The sequence below is a fragment of the Anopheles stephensi genome, chromosome 2 (genome assembly GCF_013141755.1).
Source record: "Anopheles stephensi strain Indian chromosome 2, UCI_ANSTEP_V1.0, whole genome shotgun sequence".
In the NCBI taxonomy this organism is placed as follows: Eukaryota; Metazoa; Arthropoda; class Insecta; order Diptera; family Culicidae; genus Anopheles; species Anopheles stephensi.
In genome coordinates, this window is record NC_050202.1 from 55,706,499 (window position 1) to 55,717,461 (window position 10,963).

A 10,963-nucleotide genomic window follows, 5' to 3' on the forward strand; every position below is an offset into this window, starting at 1 on the left:
TAATCCAAAGTGAAACAAAACGCGTTCGGTAAGGACTGCTCTGCTGCTGTTTCTGCTGGTGCCTCCTGGTGCAGTGTGTGCGCCCCCGATTTCATCTCACCCAAAACACGCATGCTCGCACATGGAGGAAACGGACGAACTGCTCCCCGCAACACCCCTCCTTTCTCCTCACTCAACTTCAGGACTCCACGGCAGGACTTTTTTTCTTCACTCGCATCACTCTATCAGCTCATAAAAACGTTGGACGGAAAGATGAGTATGGTAGAGCAAGCGAGAGAGAGAGAGAGCGCGCGCGCGGGTTAAAGGGAACAAAAGGGAACTCGTGACGTGAAGGACGTTAAATCAATAGCAAGAGGTTCCGGGCCGAGTATGTGCGTGTGTGTGTCCCGACCCCCGATGCTACACCGGAATGCAGGAACAAAGGCATCCGCTATTGTTCCATGCTCTTCTGGCGAGCAAAGCCTACTGTGGAGAAGATTTTCCACTAAGAAAATTAGCGTTGGCATGGATGCGCCGGTTGGCAGGGTGTGCTGTGCGGTGATTGAGAGGACAAACAGCGAGCGGACGTCCTCTGGGCCGGATGTGATGGAATCACAATTAAATGTTCATCAAACAGCATCTGGCCCAGGAGTATATGGCACGAGCGAGCCGGTAAAAGTCCGCATTTTTTTGCGGGAACCAAACCCACGGAGCTAAGAAAACTGATTTATTAAACATCGAATCCAGCATCGGACGGTTTGCAGCAAGCAACTAGTTTGTGAAGCTGATGAAGTCCTAATTGCCGGCTTTGATATCAGGACTTTCTATATTGCTTTATCAGAAATGGAATTTCAGAGCGAATTTAGATAGCTCAAGCAATTTCAGAATCAAAATGGCTGAGAACCGGTCATGAATCTGTCATTGGGCTATTTTTATGACGCTGACCACACTCCATTCGTCCGAGACACCGGACATTAGCAGTAATGGAATAAAAACAAACTGGTTTAAAGTCTGGCACCCATCAAAACAACACACACAAAAAACCCTTGAAAATGGACAATAAAAAGAGAAAGCGAGAGAGAGATACAGAGAGCGTCCCGCCGACAAGCATGTCCTTAATAATGATGGACGATGATAGTTACGGGCGCTAAACACGAACCAGCGGAGCAGGACACACAGCAACGAAACTAAACGATGTAATAGTATTAGACGGTGGTGCAGTGTTAGTTCTGGTACGACCACTACCACACGGCCAACACACCATTAGCAGTATAAACTGGCCAGGCCAGGAAGTTGTGTAATGGCAAAAGGGGTTTTTTGAAGTTTGTGCCCTGACCTGGCACCAGCCGAGGCAACCACCAATGCACACAGATACGGTAGGAAAACTAGGTGTCAATAAAGTACGCTTGAGCGCGGTCTAGCGAACTTTGGAGTGGCCACTTTAATGCCGCTCGAATGCTGAATCTGGCGTAGTTGATTTTACCACTACTTGCGATTGCTGCTGCTGCTGCTGCTGGTACTGCTGTTATGGCATCACACCGGTTCTCCCAGAAGTTGTTGTTTGTTGGTGCTTCGGATTTTATTACTAGCGTTTGCTGATTTTTTTACGCTCTCTCTCTCTCTCTCTCTCTCTCTCTCTCTCTCTCTCTCTCTAGCTGTGTGTGATTGTTGTCTCTGGTGGAAGCATCGGGGCCGTAGAGTCCGCGAAGACTGAGTGAGCCTCAAAAAACGAAGGAGTCACACAAAAAAGGATCAAACTTTACGTCCATTTACGTAGCCTTAGTAAAAGCGATAAAAACGCATTGCAGACGTCACCGGTTTGGTTTTGTTGGTTAGTTGTCCGAAAGCTAATGAACACTTCATTCGATATTATGCAGCATTTTCCCACAAAACAAAAGTGAGTGAGATACTTTCCAGGAAGAAAGTTTTGGCCTTTTTTTGTGGAGACTAGAGCGCTTAAACGGTGACGCAGGATTTTGTGTTCTTTTAAGGTTTTTTTTAACTATTTGAAATAAAAATTATTATACTTGTACGTCTCGCCTCAAGCAGAAGCAGTAGTAGCCAATTCTAATTCATTCGATATTATGCAGCATTTTCCCACAAAACAAAAGTGAGTGAGATACTTTCCAGGAAGAAAGTTTTGGCCTTTTTTTGTGGAGACTAGAGCGCTTAAACGGTGACGCAGGATTTTGTGTTCTTTTAAGGTTTTTTTTAACTATTTGAAATAAAAATTATTATACTTGTACGTCTCGCCTCAAGCAGAAGCAGTAGTAGCCAATTCTAATGCACTTCTTGCGATGAGCAACCATCAACAATGCATACGCGATCTGATTAATGTGCCCCTTAACGCATGCTTTCAAATGCTACTTGTCGCTGCTTGCTCCTCCGGATTAACTGATCTGTACTCCTCCAGCTCAAGGGTGTCAAAACACACACTGTTGGCCATCCTCAAGGGACTGGCTGGGCCGGGAAGTGCTCTTCATGCTGTTAGGTCCCGCGCTTTTTCGTCTCGCCTTGAGGAGGGAAAAATACTTAACCTTCATGGAGTGGTCCTTGGAAGCAGGAGGCACCACGGAATGATCCGCGAAATAGGTCACAAAATAGGTGACGATCTGGCCCATATCAGAAGTGTGGCAGATAGTGTAATAGAATGTACATCCTCTAACATGTTTAACCACATTGCTGCTATCCTTAAATCTCTCAACCTCTTTTGAAGGATGTTTGTTTACATTTTTACTTCCACACTGCCACGCTTACTAAAGCAATCGGGAAGTGAAGAGATCTCAGGATAATTTGTTCATATTTCCATTTATTTTGCTCAAGTTCTCAACTCACGATAGCACCACCACCAACTAGCAAAACCACGTGTTGATCCGGTTCTTTGTTTGAAGTTAATCAACATGAAAACGATCCTGCCGCGATCCCGCTTGCCTTGCCGTGCCTGTCCCACACTGACCATTTTCCCACCGGTCCAACAGGGCACTTGATGCGCCCCTTGACATCCACCCTTAAGAGTGTCCTCCTCGACAGCAGGATCTCGAGCATGTGTAGTTTCTTGATCGTACAGCTACACCGATCCTTGTCGATTCAGGCGATCCTCAAACTTCCACCAGCGCCGCACCGAACCGTGGATGGACTAAAGAATAAACTGAAAAATGCTCTTTCGCTCGCTTTACAACAAAATCGTACTCCTTCAAGGATGAGTACCCTGTTGACCAAAAGAGTGCCTCTTACCTTACACATCCCCTGCCCTGCGCGCCACTCCATCCATCCATCCTCCGGGTGCGTCCGGTGGCTCATCTGGTGGCTCCTGGTGGTGGTGGTGGTGGTGGTGGTGCCACCAACCTGTTCGCCATGGTTAACCTTGAAAAAAAAAACGGGACCACGGCGGCGAGTGGTTGGAAAAACAGGCAAAACAGGATTTCGTGTTACGGTTTTGCGTGGCTGTTTTTTTCCTTTCTTATTGGCCACGTCAGTGCAGCCATGGAAGCCAGGATGAAACTTTTACGCGCTCGTGTACAAACAAACTTGAGATTAGAATCGAGCGGTAAGGAGCTCTCTGCTGGGCGCTTGACTTGAAGTGTCCGCGTGTGTGTGTATGTGGAAAGTGTAATAGATGAGTGGGACGAAAAGTCTCAGATTTCCTAGCACACACTCAGGGAAAGGACGAAATTTCCCGCACCTACCAGTACACGAAACACATGGCGCATTTTGATTGCAATGAAATTCCAATTGCTGACTGCACACTTTCACCCGAAGTGACGAAGGATGATGATTTTTTTCTTAGAGGATTCTTGTTTTTGGTTTTGTTTTTGGAATGTTTATTCAGGACGTGTGTTGGGTAAATTCTTCGTTTTGTTGCGTCTCTCTCCCCGTGTGCCTTTGACTTTGTGGTTAGATTTAAATGACCGGTCGATAATGGTACTTGTCGCATGATCGCTTATTGGGTGGCCATAAATTCCAATCACCAGATAGTTTTGGAAAGGAAAGCGAAAGAAAAATAGAAGAACGATGAGACGTACGTATTATAGGAACCTCACCGTTTACATCCAAGATGTTTTCTAAGACACCTTGTCGTTCAAGGAGTTATACCTTCCAAGGAGTTATTATAAAATGGAGGTTACCAAACTTCATACAAGGAGTTATTATAAAATGGGTTTACCAGGAGGACGCGTAGAAGAAAGGATCTCATCACTCTAGCGAATTCCTTCAAATACTGGTAAACCTTGTAGGCGAAGAGAACTCATCTACCTCGTTGTTGAAGCCACATCTATCAAGAGACCTCAAGAGACCAAGAGATGTTGAGTTAAGACACTAAACTGTAAGTTCTAAAGACAAAACCAATCGCTTCGTTCAATATCTTCGTTAACCTATAACAAATCTAGGTGGCTTTGTATGTGCTGATACTCTTCGGAAGGATAGATTGACTGTAAAACGTGATGAGGATGCCCCAAAATGGAATTCTTCTGGAACGATCATAAACTTCAACTAAACCCTCAACGCTCAACTTCATTTTAAGCCTTCAACTCGTAGCCTTAAACAGCTCACCATAAATACAATCAAAATCAGATTGAGTAAACGCAAAGCCTACTATTTCACTGTCTGTCATACATGTCCATTTGTTGTGCTGCAATCACGATAACAAAAGGAACAAACATACCAGGAAACCAGCAAACGCAGTGAAAAATACGTTATTCAAAACATAAAAAAACTCAACAATTCAACGATACCTTCACTAAACGGTTCGGCGATTGAAAGATGAAGATTAGCGCACTTGAGAACAGGATTTTAGCCCCCTGGTGTACACACACACACAGATACGGAAGCTCGCTGTAAGGGTGTGTGAGTTTTGAAGTGCAGCATAGAGAGAGTGAAAAAAAAAGCAACAACAATAGAACGCCGAGCAAAAACGGAAAACTGCACATATTCTTCTCCTAGCGGACCGCCCCGGGGTCACTAAACCGTTTCGGCAAACGGGCAATTGTTTTCTGCACACACGCACACACACACACAAAACCCTCCGTACTTACTAGAGCGAACTCACGGCATAAAAGCATTAAGTGAAGGAGCAGCAGCAGCAGTGCCGCCGGCCGGGTGCAGTGAGAGTTGTAATGCGCGGCTCAAGTAAGTGGGCGAATCGCGAAATATGTTACAAATAACATCACCGACACCTTGATTTGATGCGCAGGTCTTGGAACCAGTGTGGCCACTGCCGCAGTTTCCACCGTCGCTTCGGTTCTGCCCACAGGATGGATTATCGGGCGCCATTGTTGTGTGGTGCGTTGTTTACAGGACAAAGTGAGAGCGCAGCGAGAGTGAGCGAGCGAGTGAGTGAGTGAGTGTGAGAGTGATCACACGAATGAAAAAAAAATCCCGTCCCCGTTGTGTGCTTTTTCCCGTGCTGTGTGGAGTGAGTGGAGTGTTTTACGCCCTTTATTGGGACTTACGAGTTTATGTGTGCGTATTTTTTCACTGTTTATTTCTGTGTTGTAACCGTCGATCATATTATCCCATCTGCACTGTGTGTGTGTGTGCTTTTGGGAAGGATTAAATCTTTTTTTGTTGGTTCGACGCCGAGTTTTGGGGCCTGATTCTATTTGTTTCTACTTTTTAGCTCCTCCAAATGGCGCCCCACTGGTCACTTTGATGGTTTCAAGTATCGAACAAAACACTTGAAGCGCCCAATGTTGCCCCTTTTTTGTTTCACCTTCGGTCGATTTGTGTGCGTGCGCGGATACGATACGGTGAGAAAGATTAACCTGAAAGATGTGTTTTTGTTCGATAGAATAAAGAGATAGGCTTTATTTATGGAATTATCTTAAATACGATGCTGATAAAATTATACAAGTGTGGACGGGGGCGGTCCGGTGGCCGAGGCGACAGCGGCGCCGGTCTTCTCACGGCAGGGCCGGGGTTCAAATCCCATCCAGACCGCCTCCCCGTACGAAAGGCTGACTACTTTTCTACGGGTAAAATTAAGTCACAGAAAGCCAGAAATGGCAGGCCGAGACCTCTCGAGGTTGTAGTGCCACAGAAGAAGAAGAAGGACTTATCAAAGAAATGCGAAATAATGGATTAAGGCATGAAAAATTTAGGAAACTGGCCATTACATACGAAAACACCAATCGGCCATCGAAAAGCGCCGAAGCGAATTCGACACCGTCAACCAGAAAAAGGGCTTAGTAAACATTTTATCGATCATAATAAATTTAATAAGAAAAGTTGTGTGAACATTTCAATAAAATTTGTTTTTTCTGATTTTTTTTGAGAAATTATGGCACTGCAGTTTTGAATTTTTTAAAGACATTATTATTAAAGTTTTTCTTGTTAAATTTAGTTAAACCTTTAGTTAACCTACCTACCTAATCTTTTTTGCTTAATAATTAACATATCTCTGGTAGATCAACATTTTAAATATATAGTAATGAACCTAACATGGTTAAGAATAAGCTCATATTTAAAAATCAATCCTAAGCCAATTGTTCAATCAAAAATTGAGGATCATCCCCATAATCTCCGGCTACTGATAGCAAAAAAGTAAACAAACTTTCTGCTAGAGCTACAAAAATCCCATACAATCGCTTTCCCATTTTTTTGTTACTAATTGTAGCTTATCATCCTGCTCCCTTCATCTCCTACCTACGAGGACTTTCAAGGATATCAGTACGCTTACCATCTTAAATACTTTATAAATATGCACTTTAGATGTTGCTTTCCACCAATGGCAATCCACACCCGGAAACCCCGGAATCGACCCAAAGCAGTGTTTGATCCCTTTTGGTTGCCTTCTGCTCGTCGGGCTCTATCCACGTGCACTGAGCCGTACCAGGGAAAACTCACTGTCCTAGATGAAGATTTACGATATGATAACGGCAGAACGAAATGTAAACATTCTACCAACACTACCAACACACCACAGCCTCCCGGTGTGATGAGGAAGCGGCCACCACGTGAGATGTCGCTACGGATTGACAGATAACATTCAGCCAATGCGTCCCCGAGTGTTCCGGAATGCGATTACGTTACCGTCGTCTCATTAGTCCCCAGGGTGGGTTATGCTGGACGAGTGCCGAACTGTGGAACCAACCGTTGTGCAAAAGCGATAAATGTCATGCCAAACGTACGATTGTCAAAACGGTGGTGGTAAACGGTCTGAATGATTGATGTCGTCGACTGGAGGAAAATGCGTCGAGGCTAACTCAACTTGCGTTGGGGCGGTTATCATGAAAATTTAATTAAGTGCAAACCTAGCCGAGAAGGATGCGTTCGGTCGTCGTATTCGAACGGGAAAAGCCATTTTCGCTTCTCTCAGTTTTTGCCCACATTCATCATCATCATCATCGGTTCGCAGGATTAGGATCGCGAGGGATGGTAGAATTGCCGTTTTACAGTCCCCGGGGGCAAATACGACGCCATCACACGCACGCATACATTGTTTCAAGGGTAAATATTGAACTGTAGCTCTAAGATAACAAACACCATTTGCGTGCCTGCGTGATGCCTTGCTGTCCTGGCTAGGCCTGATGGAAAATCCACAAAACGATAGACGATTTTAGAGCATTCGCGTGGCTTTGAACGCTGCGAATCGGGGATAATGGATGAATCAATATGCATTTTTAATATGTTTGCTCAATTTGTTTGGCAAGGAGAGTGTTTATCGGAGGTTGGGTAAAAGGCGCATTCTGTTCGTTGCAAAACATATTCACATTTTTAAATCGAATTATATCGCAAAAATTTGTTGAAGCTTTTTGGTAAAACTCCCTCTTAAAGGTCCATGTAGAAACCTTCGCCTACTAAGAGATGGAGCACTTTCGGTTGCCCATGGTGATGCGTTTGCTTCAAACTGTTGCAAATGTTCAGTTCAGTTTACCGCTCACCCATCACGCGCTTCACTCCATCTCCCATGGCAACGTGCTCCGAAAAACCGAGCGAAAGTGGCATCACATTTATTTGGAGCTGGCAAAAGTGTACAGAGCACTCCCGGCGCGTACTATTTTAATATTAATTTGAAAAATATCGTTCCTATTGTTTGTTTGCATTTGTGTAGTAGCACGCCACACTGCGCTGCACTGGGCGGCTGACTGACTGACTGACTGACTGGCTGACAGACCAGGGACTGGACTGTTTGTTTGGCAGAAGACTTCCTCGCTCTCTCGTTCACCTTGGCACCCTCTCCCCTTGCCAAAGTGTGTACCACAAGTTTGCTTATTTTGTTTGCCCTCCCCGCACAACTCCCTTTCCCTTTTTCCCGTTACCATTTGAAAGCTTTTTCGATCGATGATGATCTGATTCAGGGATGGCTCTGCCACCACCAACACTCGGCAGGGTCGGTTGTGTTTGGATACAATTTGGGTTACGATTATTCGGCCGAACGGGGCGAACCCAGCAACGACGACAGGGCAGAAACAATAATAACGAAACAAATCAACATTTGCCGTGGTGGCCACAGACTGCCACCGCACAGGGGACCGAGCAGGCGAGCGAGAGGAATGGCCATAGTCGCAGCCATTGTTTGGCAGGTTGGGTCGTTTGATTGGGGGTGAAAAAAAGTAATTAACATTCAAGTGTACGGCAAACAATTCGTTGGTAAACGATGCGACTGCTGCTGCTGCTGCTGCTGAAACGATGGAAAATTGACAAATACAGCGCGAATTAGGAAATCGATGACGCACCGTTCGCAATGGCAAAGCGTTGGAGCGGATTTTTGGTGTGGAACGACCCGCAGCTTCAGAAGTGTGCTGCGGGTCAGTGCTGTTGGGCAAGTGTTGAAGTTTGTTTCAATGCTTTTCAGAGCATGAGGGAAGCTTTTTATTTATTTCAACGGGCAATATGCGAGATCTGTCTTGTCATCATGCGAAATTATTGTCCTGGTTTCTCAAATGAATCCCAACCCTTAAAAGCATGTAACATGATGTAACGCTTTGTAACTTTCCGACTGATAAACACCACCCTGTCCCAACCCTTTTGGCGATAGCAGCGCTCAAACGGCGAGTAGCGAAAGCTTCTCGATAAACAACAGCGCCACCTGCGGGTGTTAGTAGAACCACGACACGTCATTAACGTCATTCATTCATTGTTTTGTTTTGCAACAGAATCACGCTTTTCCGCACAAGTTCCAGGACGTTGTTGTTTATTGTAACGCCGATAGTGAGGTAAAACGGGTCGTCGTCATGTTTCGAATCGTGTCGTCCGGCGACTCGCTGCTACGTGCATTTGCGGCACTAAACATTGGTCGCCAAACCGTGCCACTGTGTAGTGCAGCAAGGGCGCTGCATTTTACCAGCAGCCACAAGCCGGCAAAGGAGGAGAATCGTGACCGCACACTGCTGCAACCTGTCGTTCCTACATTATGTAATGTGAGGCAAACAAGTTTCTTCAACAAACGTAAGTGGAATCCGTGTTGTTGTATTCCTTCGGTGGCCTTTTTAACAAACACTCGCTTCATCCTGTTTTTTAGTTCCCGCGGAACAGATATGGAAGGGTGTCATCTCAGTCAGTAATGCCGGTAAGAAGCGTGGCCGTGGCAAGGGTTCCGGACGCATCACTGCGAAGGATCTAAACCGAGGACAGGTTATTGGGTACGGCAAAGCCAACATGGTATGGCCCGGACTTTCCGCACCGGTGATACGTGGCCGGGAACTGGTGCAGCAGCAAAAGCTTCCGGAAGACAAGGAGCGTGAAGCAAAGCTGCGGCGCATCCGCGATGAAATGGTTAACTTTAAGCGCCTGAAGCTAAGTCCGCTCGAGCGTGGATGGTCCGGATCGAAAATGCCGGGCCGTAGCATCGGTCCGCCGGATGCGATCGGTGAGGATGAATTCGTTGGGTTCGATACCAAGTGCTTGGAGCTTAAGGCGGTCGTCAACATGAAGGGTAACCATGGCCGAAAGCGTCGTGTTTCGGCGATGGTCGTTACGGGCAATGGAAACGGTTTGGCTGGGTTCGGATTCGGAAAGGCAATCGAAGGACGAGCCGCACTGCGGCAGGCGAAGAACCGCGCCGGTCAGAAACTGATGCACTTTGATCTTTGCAATGGACACACGGTGTTTCACGATTTCCACTGCCAGTTCGGTGCTACGAAACTGTTTGTCGAGCGCAAACCGGAAGGCTTCGGGCTGAAGTGTCACCGGGCCATTCGAACGGTGTGTGAGGTGCTGGGCATTAAAGATTTGCGCGCCAAATGCGAGGGATCCACCAACGTGCAGCACGTGGTGAAAGCGTTCTTCATCGGATTGCTTCAGCAAAAGGATCATCAAAAGATAGCGGAAGAGAAGGGACTGCATGTGGTGGAATTTCGGCCGGAAAATATGAACTTCCCGAAAGTGGTTGCCAGCCCGACGGTGTGTCGCACGGAGGAGCAGCTAGAAAATAATGAAATTCTTGACTTCACGCAGTACTGCATGGATGGGAAGATTCAGCTGCAGAAGAAAAAGTTCCCTCCGTTCTATACGAAGTTCCGGTCGTGGGATATTTACCAGAAGAAGCAGGAGTATTTGCGCAATCAGGATAAGGTGCGGCTACGGATGATGGCCGAGACGGGCGAAGTACGCAGCTTTTTGACGGAAAAGTATCCCGAATGTAGGATGGGACCGGGTGCGAAGGATGAGTAAATGCAGGTGGTGCTAGTGCGAAGCACAACGTGGCATGTAGATTAAAAAAAAGGGTACGAATATGTTGCGTTAATAAAGTAATTTAACAATATAAATGTATTTGCTCGATAACAGCTTAAAGCGTAGAACCGCCCAAAAATACAAAAACTTAATTTTACCTGCTCGAGCGAGTAGACTGCAAAATATAATAAATTGGAAGAAAAAAATATTATTAAAAAAAAATAAAATAGCGTTTGAAAATTGTGAAACAACGTTTTTTTGTAATTTTCTGTTCCTTCATGAAAAAATAAACATTTGATTTAAAGCCCAAACGTCAAATGCCCCAATGACAGTCGACGCGCCATGTACTAACCTGGCCAGCTGCATATAAATGTTG

The 10,963-nt window shown here is 45.7% G+C and overlaps 1 protein-coding gene and 1 long non-coding RNA gene across 2 annotated transcripts; both read left to right on the top strand.

Annotated features, from left to right (window-relative positions):
• Positions 1-5,039: 5,039 nt before the first annotated feature.
• On the top strand, positions 5,040-6,233 carry LOC118502905. Its single transcript, XR_004905096.1, has 2 exons — positions 5,040-5,103; positions 5,168-6,233. It is a non-coding gene; the product is annotated as an uncharacterized LOC118502905 (long non-coding RNA).
• A 2,816-nt stretch (positions 6,234-9,049) lies between these two features.
• On the top strand, positions 9,050-10,707 carry LOC118502867 (28S ribosomal protein S5, mitochondrial). The gene is made up of 2 exons (XM_036035574.1): positions 9,050-9,363; positions 9,437-10,707. Exons 1-2 carry the CDS (start codon positions 9,150-9,152, stop codon positions 10,585-10,587), a joined length of 1,365 nt encoding a protein of 454 aa, XP_035891467.1. The 5' UTR covers positions 9,050-9,149; the 3' UTR covers positions 10,588-10,707.
• The last annotated feature ends 256 nt before the right edge of the window (positions 10,708-10,963 follow it).

Excerpts from the sequence above, each read along its gene's own strand:
- LOC118502867 (XM_036035574.1), top strand. The coding sequence starts at position 9,150 with ATGTTTCGAATCGTGTCGTCCGGCGACTCGCTGCTACGTGCATTTGCG. Across the intron at positions 9,364-9,436 it reads AACAAGTTTCTTCAACAAAC|TTCCCGCGGAACAGATATGG; the intron begins GTAAGTGGAATC and ends CCTGTTTTTTAG.